Consider the following 15,822-nt stretch of genomic DNA (forward strand, 5'->3'; position numbering starts at 1 on the left):
CTCCCACCCCCACCCACACCCGCTCACACCCACACCACACCACACCACACACCAACATCTCACACCCACACCACACCACACACACACCAACATCTCACTCACACCCACACCCACTCACACCCACACCACACCACACCACACCACACATCAACATAACACACACACCACACACACACCAACATCACACACACACACCACACACCATCACACACCACACACACACCAACATCACACACACACCAACATCTCTCTCACACTCACACCCACACCACACCACACACACACCAACATCACACCCACACCACACACACACCAACATCTCTCTCCCACTCACACCCACACCACACCACACCACACATCAACATAACACACACACCACACACACACCAACATCACACACACACCAACATCACACACCACACACAGAGACACACCACACACAGAGACACACCACACACACACATGTAATACCCATGTCATACATTTGTCATTATACAAATTTATGTCCTCATTTGTCACAAAAACGCGCGCGCGCACACACACACGCGCGCGCTCGTGCTATTTCAAATGACGTCACACATTTAACGGTATTCATTTAACTGACGAGTAAAATATACCATAACTAGCAGTAAAAAAAGTTTAAAAATCATTGTTCGTGTAAATACTAGATATCTGTACTGGAAAAGACTGCAGGGCAATTGAATGAGTTTCATGAAAGCGGCAGTTTTTGAGGAAAACGAACATTTCCCTCAGACTGTCCTAGCCTACAATTAGATTTTATATTTACTTTCTTCATATTTACATTTCATTGATATTGGTAATGGTTTACGTTTTAAAAGTAAGTGAAAAGTAGGCTACTTACTACAGGAAACCTGGCAGCTGACGGCGAGTCACTCAGAGGGGAAGTCCGTAATGCGCGCACCGGACACAAGCCTCAGTTTATATAACCTCTGCAGGTTGTTGCGCAGGCTTTGCGCGCGAATAAAATGTAAAACGAACATTTCCCTCAGACTGTCCTAGCCTATAATTAGATTTTATATTTACTTTCTTCATATTTACATTTCATTGATAATGGTAATGGTTTACGTTTTAAAAGTAAGTGAAAAGTAGGCTACTTACTACAGGAAACCTGGCAGCTGACGGCGAGTCACTCAGAGGGGAAGTCCGTAATGCGCGCACCGGACACAAGCCTCAGTTTATATAACCTCTGCAGGTTGTTGCGCAGGCTTTGCGCGCGAATAAAATGTAAATTTTGTGGGGTGTAAGCAAAGTTGATATATTTTATTTTTTAATCATTTTAAAAATACATTTATTTCACCACACTTGTGCTTACCCAGACATTAAATTGAGAATGCAGATTCATGTTTTTCATCAGCAGAACTACACTACTGCTTTTGAGCAAACAGTAAAGTACCGCAGATTCCCATATACAGTGAATTACTGTAAATGGCATAAAATACCCATAATGCAGTGCATATTACAGTAGTTAACCGTAAAACACTATGCTCATGATATGACTGCTTTTAAAGGGGTCATATGATGCTTTTTTAAAGATCATTATTTTGTGTATTTGGTGTAACAGAATATGTTGACATGCTTTAATGTTCAAAAAACACATTATTTTTCAAATACTGTACATTATTGTAGGCCCTTGCACATTTGGGCACATTATGCTAATATTTCCACATAATGAGGTAGATATGTGGGGGCGTGTTAGAACGAGCCATTTTAGGGGGGCGTGGCAGAGTCTTAACTTTGATAAAGAATATCTCTTTGGTTTTGAGACTTTAGTCTTTGTAACTTCAGGGATCTTATCTATGCACAATCAGCTTGTAACACTCCAAAGAGAAAGGAAAACTTGAAATCGCATCATATGACCCCTTTAAGAGCTGTGGTTAAGTTAGAATGGTCACTATTGTAATTGTCTTGTTTTCTGTATTTCCCTCCCCTCATTTTCCATCAGCCACCACCACAAATGGTCCAGGCTCTAACAGTTCGTCGCAACTTAAATGAGTCTGAGAGGAAGAGGCTGGATGATGTTATGAACCAAGGGTTTGACCAGTTTGTCCATGTTTATGCAGTTAATTAAACCACTTTATTTATTCTTTGATTTAATTAATATTTGAAGTATTCTGTAATTATACAAAAAAAGATTTAAATATATTTATTTAAATACATTGCCTTAATAAAACAATATTTAATTTCAATTTGACATTTTCTTAGTAATAAATAAATATAAAATAATAAAAATAAATCAACTTTAAGCTGACTTAATTATTTTTACATTTTAACTGGTTTTTTTACATTCTTTTTCTGATAAAATTATATTTTTATGTAATTAAATTCATCTTTATATAATATATATACATAATTATATAATTTCAATGTGCCTTTCAAGTACTGTGAAGTAAACCAATTTATTTATTACTGAAGTTATCATACAGACAGTTTTATACTGATTACTAATATAAATACATTTTTATATTACTATTATTTTTTTATCATAATTTTTTACAATAACTCAATTATCAATTTAGCAATTTTTGTTGTGGCTATTTACATTTTTACTTATAAAATTATGATATTTTTAATGTTATCATTCAAGCACTACCAAGTAAACCACTTTATTTTTGACAAATTTACACTCTTTTAATTGGAAATTGCACTTTTGTGTTCACCTTTTCTAATTTTTTCTTCCCAAAAACAGTCTGTCCCAAGATCATTACGAGGTCTCAATGGGGGGCTGCAGCTTACATTGGTTCTCCCTCCTATCTGTCTCTCCCTGTGCCGTATCTTTTCATCCACCACACATATCAACCCTCCAGGCCTTGCACCACCTTTGACCAATGTGCCAGTGAAATGCGCTCCATGCAGTGCTACCACCAGCAAACCAATGGATGGTCTGACATCGGATACAGTTTGTTAGACAATGTTCTGCAGCATAAAGCCCTTTGATCTGTGTTTCATGTGCTGTACAGAGTTATTGCAGTTGAATAACTATTGTTGTTTGTCCTCCTGTAGTTTTGTTACAGGTTCTGATGGAAACCTGTACAAAGGCCATGGCTGGAATTGGGTCGGAGCCCACGCTTACGGGTACAACTCTATAAGCTATGGCGTCTGCTTCATTGGTGATTATACCTCCACCCTCCCCGTCAAGAGTGCGATGGACATGGTGCAGTACGACTTCACAAGCTGCGCTATAAGCGCAGGCCGACTGTCCTCATATTACAACTTATACGGACACAGGCAGGCCGATGCCACAGAATGCCCAGGAAACACCTTATACCATGAAATCCAGAAATGGGAGCATTGGGAGGTATAAAGATAACAGATGATTTATTGTACTTATGGGGTTCACATGTAACATTTCAGACCTTAACTGTGTGTCTGTGTGTGTTTCTCTGATTTTCTCTACAGAGCTATTTGCCTTGATGACTGTGGCAGCAACAATGAACACAATCCACTAATTGTGTCTCTGGAAAACAGTACATGTATTACATGTATTACTAGTAATAAAAGCATAATCAATTCCTTCTAAAAACCATATCTATTGTTTTTTTGTTTGTGTTTTACACATGACATTAGAAATGGGCAAAAATCGAATTTGCCTTTACTTTTGGTCAAAAGCAAGTTCCTTTACAAAATGATAATGTTCAATTACATTATTTTGATCGCACACATTGCCTATTTTACATTGTTAGAATATAATACAATCAGCAAATCTAGCTAAAACGATTTTGTATATTTACAAAACTAATGCTGTGGTTAGAATTAAAAGAGTGTTTTAAATAATTCACCTTAAATGTAGCTTAATTTTCATTATATATATATTTTAATATTTGTTAATTAAATAATTGCATAGCTTTAAAAGTTCTAAGGCGTTTTCTTGCTAAAATATGAGTAGTTACACTATTTGCGCATATTAACAATTAAGACATCTATGACCAGTATGACTGAACATTACTAGTGTTTAGACATATAGACACACACACACAAATAGATAGATAGACAGACAGACTGTACAGAAGTGGTATTAGTAGCTATTATTCTAGATATTATGCAGGTGACTGATTATTACATTTATTCATATAGCAGCTTTATAACAGCTGACTTAAAAATCTTATACGCATCAACGCCGTTGTTACCGCACTGACCAGGTGCCGTTCATCTCTAGACCTGCTGTGAAAGAGTTACAGCGTGGCTGATACATAAACTCTTTCCCCTCCCCACCAACGTCACCATCCCTCCGAAACTAACAACATGGAGTCCGGTGTTTAGAGTGCAAAGGCAGTCTTTACCGTTAGCTGCACCTATATGCTTTTCCCGGTGCTCCTGAGGGAAGGCAGCGACGCTCCGGGACGCAAAAAGCGCAACGCACACATGCTCTATAAGCGCCCGTGCGTTCGTGCCACTTGAATCCATATAGGACATGGAGAGAGCGATGTGATTGGACGCAGAAGATTCCAAAGACAGGCCGCTTTCCGTGAGTGTTGCCCAATTCCATCCTCGCCGCACACATCCAGAAAGATGTTTAACAGATTGTGTTCCTGGAGAAGGACAGCGTTTGCAGATAGTCCTGAGATCGCAAGTTAGAAATGCATGAAAACTGCATGGACGAGCCCATTTATTAAGGGAGCCGGTATATTTTTTTTCCTCCAGTAAAAACGGCCATATTATCAACATAGAAAATGAGGCATGATAAAATAGGTCAGACAGAGTGACACGTCTCAGGAATTAAACACAAAGATTTAGTTATTCAAATGCACTCTTTCAAAGCTCGGACAGCACAGAGCACTATAATGTATCATCAAATTAACCTCTTGAGCTTATAAACATCTTTCAAATGCTCTTCTATAGGTTTTCTTTAAAGACCCCATAATATTTTGACTTTTGAGGCTTCAGGTCCATATCTATGATTGCAGTTATTAGAATTGCTCTTCATAATGTAGGACAGGAGAAGTGGACAGCAGTTGCACCCAAGCTAGTGCACCAGGGGACCATGGAGCCTGAGGATGATCTCTTGACCAGGGACCCTCAAGATCTGATGTCCAGCCAAGGGCTTCTGCCTTCAGCGTCCACCTCCTTACTCAGCTGCACCTTCCTGGTATATTCAACGCACCTACACTCTTAAAAATAAAGGTGCTTCAAAAGGTTCTTCTAGCGATGCCATAGAAGAACCATTTTTGGTTCCACAAAGAACCATTCAGTCAAAGGTTCTTTAAAGAACCATCTCTTTATTACCTTTTTATAATCTCAAGAACCTTTATTCGCCACAAAGAAGCTTTTGTGAAACAGAAAGGTTCTTCAGATGTTAAAGGTTCTTTATGGAACCATTTAGACAAAAAGGTTCTTCTATGGCATCGTGAAGAACCTTTATTTTTAAGAGTGTACCAGTTCGCCTATTTATACTGTGCCCTAAAAATATGTATTCTTTTTGTGAAGAAAAATGACTTACTTTTAAGTGTGTAGCATAAGAGTAGACAAGCTTTGGGACATACTAGTTTATCATAATTTTGTTACTTAGTTACATGCATCCTGTCACTGTTTAAACTGCCCTGTCAATTATCTTCTCACATTTAACATCTTCCACATCACTTTTCATTTAATTTCCTAACTTATTAGAATTGAAGCAGCATGGTGATCTACCAGTCGCAGGTCTGTCATGCCGAGAACGCGAGGTGTTTGCATAATGAATCATTTAAAAGCAAATGAGCAAATTTATCTTTCTAAAAGTTCAAAATGTTGTTGCAGATGCAATGTAATGTGGATAACATTATATAATTTTTTTAATCAGGTTAGATATTGATCATATTGATATTGATTAAACGTCAATGTCCCATTTCCTCCATGTTTTTATTTTTATTTAATTTTTTCTACACTTTTTATTTGTGTTTGTAGTACCTTTGGTATACTTATTTCAACATACTACAATTTGTGACACACAATTTTATTTTTGAATACTATTTAGGAAGGATAGTAGTGTGCAAATTGGGACACAGTTTTTAATTCCCCCTTTTCTCTTCGGAATAATTGATTCACTTTTCCAATGAAAGGAGAAAATAGATTTTTTTAACCGATACTCTATGAATATAAAAAATATGTGGGAGTCATTGCTTTGATACAGTTTAATACTTTTTAATTACAATTATCTTTACACTGTCATTATATATACAGAGTTCTGGCATGAAACTCTAGATGGCGCAGTCCGATAGGTCTAACTCAATCTGACCTAATGACATCATTATCACATGGCACAGCTGATTGGTTCTCTCCTGTATCGGTAGCCAATGAGCTCGCTGCTCAACATTCAAATATATGACTAGGGCTTGCCGTAGCAGTTGCAGCTTGCTTCAGAAACCCTTCACCTTCCCCAGCTCCACCTGTATAGATCTGCTACAAGGTGATTCGTGATTCGAGACCAAATACATTAACATTGTCATGTACATTACCATGCCAATCCCTCCGAGAGTTGTCATGACAGAAATATCTTTTAACAATCAGTGTACACCTGTGTGAGAATCTTGCAAAATTTTATTTCTATCCTAAACAGAATTATGTAATGTTGGACTTGTTTCAAACCTCTGAACTCACAGGGGGGGTTATTGCATTGTGATGACACAATGGAGAAGGGTGATGGAAATGGAGATTCAGACGGTCCAAAATGCTTTTTCCCCACACTGGAGCATTGTGGTAAAGTACAGAGAAGTCCACGATCTTCAGCCTTCCCCTCATCTCTGACATGGGACTCGGACTCTGAGAAAGAAACCTTGGACGGTAATTGTTTCTCTGGTTCATTCTTACTTTCAAGTCAGTGAAAAACACATGCATGTCTGAATCATACACTATCAGAAAAAAAGGTACAAAAGCTGTAGGTACACTTTTGCTCCTTTTAGTTACTAATATGCACCCTTTAGGTACAAATGTGTACCTTTTGAAAAGGTACCATCCCACTGACCGCTTTTGTACCTTTTTTCCTAAAAGTGTATGAAATCCTGACTGTAAATGAGCATCTGAAATGATCCAGCTAGTTTCAGACTGAGCTATTCTGTGTTTGTACTGTGAAATGTGTCTCTGTGAACAGTGTTAATGGTTTTGTTTGTCTACATGCTGTAGATATAACTGTGAGTCTACTGCTTTCTGTTAAGTCATGTGTATAATGTTTGTGTTCCTGTGTGGATTCCAATGGTTTATGTCAGAGGAAGAACTTCAGCACTTTTGTAACCCTCATGGTCTGGCTGCTCACAGCCCAGGAAGTCCCAGCTCTGGACAACAAGACGACAGGTAAGATACAGATGAATATACGGAACAACAGGTTTATAGAAAAGTGCATACATAGAGTTGAGGGGTTTGATAGAGATAAATATTAAGCTTTAAAGTATTTATCCATTTTAATCCTTATGCTTGCAGATTTGACATTGATCCATGCCAAGAACCTGTGGAAACCAAGCACTTATTTCTTGAAAACATCCCACTTGCCCCCCTGGAGGTAGAGAATCAAGGAGATATTACATACAAGGAGCCGGAAACTACAGACTCTAGCCTACCAAAACATACAGCAAAACGTAAAAAAAACTTGCAATTGATTCAATAACACTATCATATAAAAAACTACTTAAGTCAATAAAACCTTTTGCTGTTTACTTGCAGTGGAACAAGACAAAGTGAGTCATCTACCAGATACTACACCAAAAGAGGGATGCCAAAAAGAAGAGAAAAATGAGCGGCAATTGCTTAATAGTAGAGGGTGGGAAGAAAAGAACACCAAAGAGCCAGATGTATACACCTTCCCAGGAGACTCTGAGCCAGAGAGTCCACCGCCTGGACCTTGGGCGCAATGCACCTTCATCCAGCGCCGAAGAAAAAAGAGGGCCATATTGAGGCCTTTCTCTGGCTTAGACACTTGGCAACGCACAACGGGAGCCGGCAGAAGGACCAGAGGAAAACCCTCTGGAGCACAGGAGCGTAGGAAAACCACAAAGGTTGGGGAAAGAATGTTCAAACGTAAAGAGGAAAAGGAAGAGAAGGTACGAGGAAGGCAGAGGTCAGTAGTAGATCACCAACTGGATGGAGACCTCTCCCAAAATATTTTTACATGTGTAGAATGTAGCATTTACTTCAAGAAACGTGTCCATCTGCGCGAACACATGCGAGAGCATGGCCAAGTTGGCGAATCTGGGAAGAAATGGCAATGTGGAAAGAAAGACTCTTGGAGTGGACATCTTAATAAAAATGCTTTTGAATGCATAGAGTGTGGTCTGGAGTTTGTAGACAAGGTACTGCTGCTAGATCATCAACAATGCCACGAGGAGTCACGGCAGAAAATCGTTAAAGAGGTTGGAAAATTAAATGAAGGGGACAAGGGGGTGGCAGATCAAGCCAGTTGCAGTAAGGCATTGGAGCCAGTCATCCAAGAGTCAACAGAGGTCAACCAGTTTGTGTGTCTTAAGTGCAACTTTAGCTCTGATTTGCCTCAAGGACTTGCTGAGCATACCAAGATGCACAACACCCGAACAAGGGCTGGTGTCTATCGAACTTCCCCCCGATTTCAGCAGAAGTCCTGCAAGAAAGGACAGGTTCAGTCCTCTGCAGATGTTACATCAACTTTCGTCACATCACCTCTCAACAAGAGGTACCCCATCCGAACATCCAAAAAATCTAAAGAAACGCAGCCTGAAAGTGGCCCTTCACAGGTGGACTCTAGTTCATTGTCTTGCCAAAATGCTTCTGCAACCCCAGGAGAGGCCACAGACCAACCTGGTAAAGCAACTCTGCATGAAAATACAGACCCTGCTGAGGAGTTGAGACAAACAGAAGAGCACAGGACAACTGTGGCTAATCCTGTGGAAGAGAATGTTCCACAACCTCAGCATCTCATGTCATCTCTGCCAAATCCAAGCGCTGCTCCGCAGCATAAGGATGTGGCATTCAAGAGCATAGGGAATAAACGCACAGTCCGGGCTACAAGGGGTAAACTTGGGCGCACAAGAGCAAGTACAAGACTGGATCCTAAATCCACCCTTACTCCTGTTATGAAAAAACAAGTCCAAATCTCAAACCAGACTGAAGATAAGGGCCAGATAGAAGACATTCCACCACCAGAACCAGAGCATGATCCAAAACAAGACTCCAAAACAGGTAAGTCAATAATGGATTTAAACACCAAGACCAGTCAACGCTTAGCCTTGTAGCTAAATTGGCAAGGTGGTAACAATGGCAAGACTTCAGTGCCCAAAGAACAGAAATATACAGTACATAAAACTGTATAACTGTGTATAAAACTTGAATGCCCTAAAAGTTGCTTTGGATAAGGTGTTTGCCAAAAGCATAAATGTAAATGTAGTAAGTAAATGCTAACACTTGGCATAATCAACTGTATTTTTGTCAAATAATCTAGACTTACCAGTGCAACATTTACGTAATGAAAAAGAGAGGTTGTAAACTATCGTAAACTAATGATATATTTACTATTCAATTATTAATGCATTTTCAGAAAGGTCTTTATTTTTCATCAATTTCTCACCATCTCTTTATAACATTGTCACATTAAATAATACTGTCATTAACCACCACAATAGAATAATGAGAATTAGCTTTCACAATTTCAATTTCATATAGGCAAAATCTGAATAAATACATTACCTGTACTTCTGTCTTTTGTCTTGTAGTGAAGCATGCATATGTGTATATGCACTGTATGTATTGTTGTGCTATTGTGATGCCTGGATTCAGTGTGCCAGAATCATCCTTGAACCAAAATTTGCGTAGTGCAACTTCCTGTTTGATTGGCCGCTGGTTAAAGGAGTGTGGTGACTCTCCCCATTCCATTGGCCAGTTATTATAATTGTGGGGTGTTACTTCCTGTTCCATTGGCCAATGCTCACTATTAGCCACTGCCGGTGGTTACAGACTTTCTTCCTTCAATATTTCCCAAACAGTTAACCAAATCAGTGGCCATAGTCAGCAAGGACCAATACTTGAATGGGGGGCAAATGGAAAGCCTTGAAATTCTAGAAGTTTACATGAGTCATGTTTGGCCATAAACGTGGGGAAATCCCAGGTTTCACTCTGGTCTGAACCTGGTCCCTTCCCCTGCAGACCCTGTGGAGGTACCTGCCCTGGCCTTGCAGCTGAAGAGCAGCTTCTCAGCCAGCCTCCGAGGGGCAGCAGAGAGGCTGGGGTTGCTTGAGGGGCAGCAAGCCCAGCTAAGAAACAAGTTACCCCTCGTCCTCATAGAGTCTCTCAGCTCTGACCACCAAACTCCCCTCTCATGCAGTAGGGTGATGGGTGAGTGATGAGCAGAGCCACAGAGATCTTAAACGGTTGCAGAGTAGTCAGGCCAAGCTGTTCCTTTTGTTTACAATGAGCCCAAAAATGAGAATTCTGTCATTATTTACTTACCACAATGTTCCAAACCCATATGACAATCTTTCATAAAAGATGTAAGATGACAATAAAAGATGACAGACTTTCCATTTTAGATCAACTCTTCCATTAACTCAGCTTGTCACCATTCTCATTGCATCCCACATACATTTTGTTTGCATTTAACCTCTAAATTGTGCAATACTGGTCTTGATGGTTTTTTTATATAACTGTTGAACACTTTGTAACACTCCACATTATAACCACTCCCCACCCCAGGGACGGAGCCACCTGCCAATGACCCGGATCTCAAAGCCAACTCCTCCTCACAAAAGAAGAACAGCAAAAAGCTTGAAGCACAGGAGGAGGAACCCAAACTCAAAGACAAATCTGATAGTCAGGAGAAGAGTGGAGAAGGCACACTTGTTGCTGCAAAACTAGAGGATGATGATGATGATGATGATATTGATGATGACGAAGATGAAGAGGATGTTGTTAGTCGCCTTATTGGTGCATTAACTGAGGAAGATTATGAAGATGATGATAGAGAGGGGTTGTTGAAGAGTGTGGAAAGAAAATGCCCTTATTGCCCAGATCAATTCCATAATGGCATCGGACTAGCCAATCATGTTAGGGGTCACTTGAACAGAGTGGGTGTCAGTTACAACGTTAGGCACTTCATCTCCCCAGAAGAGGTCAATGCCATTGAGAAGAAATTCTCCTATCAGAAAAAGAAGAAAAAAGGTGAGGATGCTTTTAAATGTAAATTCAGATGGCTTTTTACCTACTATTTGTAATGCTTATTATCTTGATGTCTCATGAGAGTTGAATTGCCATATCTATGACACAGAAACAAAGGCTTGTTATATAACTTGTTTTGATGCTCTTCTCTCCATTACCACCTCTAGTCGCCAACTTTGACCCGTCAACCTTTAGTGTAATGAGATGTGAGTTCTGCAGTGCCGGCTTTGACACCAGGGCTGGTCTCTCCAGTCATGCCCGAGCCCATCTCAGAGACTTTGGCATCACCAACTGGGAAGTCACAGTTTCTCCCATTAATATTCTCAGAGAGCTTTTTGCCAAGTATCCAGATCTTGTTCTACCCACTGCCACCACTCATACTATCCAGTCAGATCAAGAGCAAAACTCTGATGAGGAGCAAGAGAGCAGGAAAGACATAAAGGATGAGGAGAACATGACAGCACAACCCGCCACTCTTTCCTCTGACTCTCCAAAACGGAGCTGGAAGGAAGAGCACAGTATCAGTGAATTGGAGGGTAAGTGGATGGGATTTACTTCTGTTTGATTTTTTTAAAAACTTTAAAAGATTAAGCCATGAGGCATGTCATAGTTCTTACTTGCTAAATTCTTTAGATAACTGCAAAATGTCTGTTAGAAAATAATGATGCACAACGTTTTTTAAAATGTATTATATAAAACATATTTAAGAAATATTTAAGAGTCTGCATTATTTCTCAAATGCAAGCTTATTTGTACAAAAAGGTCAGATGTTCTTTGATTCTTTTGATGCTCTTTGAAACAAAGTCATGCTAGAGAACAAAGTTGTTTTTTTTTGCACAAACTTGAGTCTATGCTTCGGTCAAGTGCATGCTGTCATTAACGCAAAAGGAGGGTTATGTAAAATAGTTAAGAAAGATTGTTGTAAAAATCTGAAATTGTAGTCATAATGTCATTTCTGATGGAAATGTCTGCATTGCATTAACAAAAATGCTAAATCACTAGTGGGCTCAGACTGGTTTCACTTTTTGATCACTTTTTTTGATTCTTGTTTAAATGATGTTTAGATGTTTTAACTGTCTTTTCAAAGGTTGATGAAACAGTTTATATTGTGTAGCTACTTACTCAAATGTTGATTTTCCAGTAAATAAATAGCATTTACCTCATCTGCTTTGTGGTCAGAAGTTCAAAATACCCTAAAGAGAAACCTCAAAAGCTTGTGCATGCCCTGGGATTTTTGTAATGCTCTCAGGTGCAGTTGTAAATATTTTTGTATGGTGCAGAACACTTGCTAATTTCTTAATGCAATCTTCATTGTCTGGCATTTAATATTTTGCCTAGTCTCCGCCTTTATTCGGTTCGTCACGCCTTGGTGCGTTAGTGCATGTGTGCGGGGCAAAATGGCTGCTTCCACCTCCCCGCAGACACATACAATAGCGGAAAAATTGTCTGACTGTAGGTGCTGTAATAATAAGTCCGATGCGCTGCAGTCGCTGAATGGTGAGTGCATGCACTTCCGCGCCGTGCATGGGGATGCATGAGAGATGCAAATGCTCGGAGATTCGACACTTTCAAAGCTTGCATGGCATGTAATCGTGTTAACAACATTTAAGAAAAAAGCTCCTGTCATACCCGATGCGCGTTTTAAAATCACTGATGCCAGCAATGGTCCAGTGAGACTCATTCCCCTACTGTCTGTACTTTTCTGTCTGAAAAGTGCCGATATGTGATATTTTGCGCTCAGGTGCTTAATAAAGGCAGTTTTTGGTGTCCTGTCAAAATGACGGCTTCTTTTTTTTAATGCATGTCTTTATGATTCCCGAAATTAGGCTAAGTCTACGCCATTTTATTTCACTTGAGGTGCTTTTTAAATGTTGGAATGGAGCCCGCCAACGCTTTGTGTTTTTCTTGGTTCTTGATTTCTTTTTCCGCGCACTTTCACAATTTTTTGGGGAAAATAAAGTGTCAGCGCTGCTTGCTTCGTTTTATGTTGGTCTGAATAAGTTATTAAACGGTGGATGTTCGTGTTTAACTTATTGCATTTAATGTCTTTTGTCCATTTGATGTCTGGTTATTTCACGCAGTGTATGCCATTACAGTGAATTTATATTTTCAGTCTGAGCAGAAAAAGGGCTGATGTTGCTAGAAATGTGTCTAGGACAGATCAAATGACAGAACAGAAACGCCCACAGCAGGAACGCCGTTCACAGCTTATTATATTGAATATGCTGAGAAGAGCAAGACCAGCAGGAGCTTCAAAAGAAAATCACTGTGTGCTGCTTGAATGTAGACCTTCTGAATTTACCTCTGGAGTGAATAAAGTATCAGTCTGTATGTTCATCTAATTGTTAGACTCGAGAAATCAAAATAAAACGACTCTAAAAGGGTTAGTTCACCCAAAAATGAAAATTAGCCCATAAATTACTCACCCTCAAGTCATCCAAGGTGTAGATGACTTCTTTCAGACAAATCCAGTCGGAGTTATATTAAAAATTGTCTTTGATCTTTTAAGCTGTTTCATGGCAGTCAGCGGGTGTTGCATGCATCAGTCCAAAAGCACTTAATTCAAATGCGCCCATCCATTAAAAAAAAAGTGTCTCACACGGCTCCGGGGGGGGTGAACAAAGGGCTTCTGTAGCGAATCGATGCGTTTTTGTAAGAAAAATATCCATATTCAAAATGTAATAATCACTTTAATGTAGCTTGAACGATTTTGGAAAATAATCTAATTGCGATTTTTTTTACCAATATTGCGATTGCGATTTAATATGCAATTATTTTTTTAAAAGCTCTTTATGTTCTGTATGATTCAACAAGGACAAGCGATAAATCATTGTATAGTATGACCAACACACTATTAGATAGATTAAACATAAATGTTCTTTTCTGTAGGCCAGGCCTATTTGTTACGATGAAATTAGGTGATGCATGAATTGATATGAATGACATTTTTATTTAACAACTACAATCACAGTATATTGACTGATTTGTTGAACTTCCAACCTTGTAAGCATGTAATAACTTTGACAACATAAAGCACTGACAAATAAGCCTGGTGTAAACATTAATATGAAAGTCAGTAACAAATCACACAAACTAAAGTAGATTGCAGAAATATAAAAACAAATCTGATGCTTAACCATTCTACTTCAGGTAATTCAAAGTCACTGTAATAAACATATGTAAACATGTGGACTGCACTTTTTAAACACTGTCTGTTAACATTAGACCAGTGGTTTTTTGGTTGCGCCCCCCTCAGACTACCAAATAATTTCACTAAACATTATGAAAAATTATTTTAATAAAAAAAAACTACAGGGAAAAAAACACCTGCATCACTTGAAACATTGAAAAATAGCATAGAGAGAATAACTTATTATTATTATTATTCTCTTTCTGTTATTTATTTATTTTGTGTGGGTTTCATGCTGTCCGCTAAGGCATAGGACACACACAGGCTTTCCTCCTCACCAATGACTTTAAACACCGTGTCTACACCGGACGCGAGCAGCAAAATACAGCAGAACCATTATAATCAGTGACGCTGTGTACACTGGATGCGGCGCAACATTAAACTGATGCCTTGTTCTATTTATGTCGTACTGACACAAAGATAATATGATTTGCAACAGTCACTTTGTCGCGTCAGTGTAGAGCTGTTGCGGCGACAACTGTAGCATCCGGTATAGACACCGTGAGTGAAGCCGAGAGCAAGATATGCCTCGTCATATATTCTGCATTTAGCTTTTGAATGACCAGCACCTGCCTGGGTCTGAGCAACTTCATCTATGACTTTCACAAACCGATCCATCTCCCATTCTAAGTTACGTCCTTTGGCTGTTTACTTATTTCTCTTCTTTTTCTGCTGATGGCCCGCGCTCGACTTGAAGCAGCGCTGCTTAGGCCGATGGGTGTGTGTCATCAAAGTACTGAGAGAGCTATAAGAGAGCGGACGTCTCCTTATGCTTTCTCTCGCTCACCATACTTTGATGTCATACACCGATCTGATCTTCAAGTCGAACACACCTCTTTACTCTCACATGTCACGTGACCGTGTAATCGCAGCCTCTGCGATTGAAAAATCTAAAATGTTCATATCGCGATATTATCGCAAATGCAATTAATCATTCAGCCCTAGTCAGCGGGTGTTGCATGCATCAGTCCAAAAGCAGTTAAATAAAATGCGCCCATCCATAAAAAAAACGTGTTTCACACGGCCCCCCGGGGGTGAACAAAGGCCTCCTGTAGCGAATCGATGCGTTTTTGTAAGAAAAATATCCATATTCACAACGTAATAATCACTTTAATCTAGCTTGCGCCGACAGTTGTACACCGGAAGCAGTTCCGGGCGGATGACGTATGAGGCGCTGCGCATGTGCCGGTGAGTCTCGTGAAAGCCAACATTTGTTAACAGGAGCAAAGGAAGCAAAGTTTCCTTACTTTAGCAGTCTCCTCCATCGAAATCCTCCGACATTCTTCTTTACAAATCCTCATTTTGTACTTCTAATTAGTGACCGTTGTTTTGTTGTTTTGTTTCCCCTGCGCTTCGGCGTGCATCACTTCTGAGCAGCGCATGCGCAACGCCGACCTCATACGTCATCCTCCCGGAGCTGCTTCCGTGTACAACAGTGAGCGCAAGCTACATTAAAGTGATTATTACATTTTGAATATGGATATTTTTCTTACAAAAACGCATCGATTTGCTACAGAAGGCCTTTGTTC

At 39.5% G+C, this 15,822-nt stretch overlaps 2 protein-coding genes across 2 annotated transcripts in view; both read left to right on the top strand.

The window, feature by feature from the left end:
* Positions 1-1,857: 1,857 nt before the first annotated feature.
* Positions 1,858-3,486, top strand: LOC107563238 (N-acetylmuramoyl-L-alanine amidase-like). Its single transcript, XM_016248053.1, is given in 5 exon segments — positions 1,858-2,080; positions 2,708-2,788; positions 2,791-2,921; positions 3,022-3,316; positions 3,418-3,486. Coding segments are annotated over 5 exon segments (627 nt in total). The 5' UTR covers positions 1,858-1,975; the 3' UTR covers positions 3,433-3,486.
* Positions 3,487-4,417: 931 nt separating this feature from the next.
* LOC107563237 (protein Wiz-like) overlaps positions 4,418-15,822 on the top strand; it is a 26,464-nt gene continuing 15,059 nt past the window's right edge. Inside the window, exons 1-8 of the mRNA XM_016248052.1 lie at positions 4,418-4,483; positions 4,950-5,104; positions 6,594-6,774; positions 7,197-7,281; positions 7,408-7,562; positions 7,648-9,135; positions 10,642-11,106; positions 11,271-11,639. Of these exons, the coding sequence (XP_016103538.1) occupies positions 5,000-5,104; positions 6,594-6,774; positions 7,197-7,281; positions 7,408-7,562; positions 7,648-9,135; positions 10,642-11,106; positions 11,271-11,639 (2,848 nt within the window). The 5' untranslated portion in view covers positions 4,418-4,483; positions 4,950-4,999. The remainder of the gene's footprint in view (positions 4,484-4,949; positions 5,105-6,593; positions 6,775-7,196; positions 7,282-7,407; positions 7,563-7,647; positions 9,136-10,641; positions 11,107-11,270; positions 11,640-15,822) is intronic.

The sequence above is a fragment of the Sinocyclocheilus grahami genome, unplaced genomic scaffold (assembly GCF_001515645.1).
Source record: "Sinocyclocheilus grahami isolate Dianchi unplaced genomic scaffold, SAMN03320097.WGS_v1.1 scaffold863.1, whole genome shotgun sequence".
NCBI lineage: Eukaryota > Metazoa > Chordata > Actinopteri > Cypriniformes > Cyprinidae > Sinocyclocheilus > Sinocyclocheilus grahami.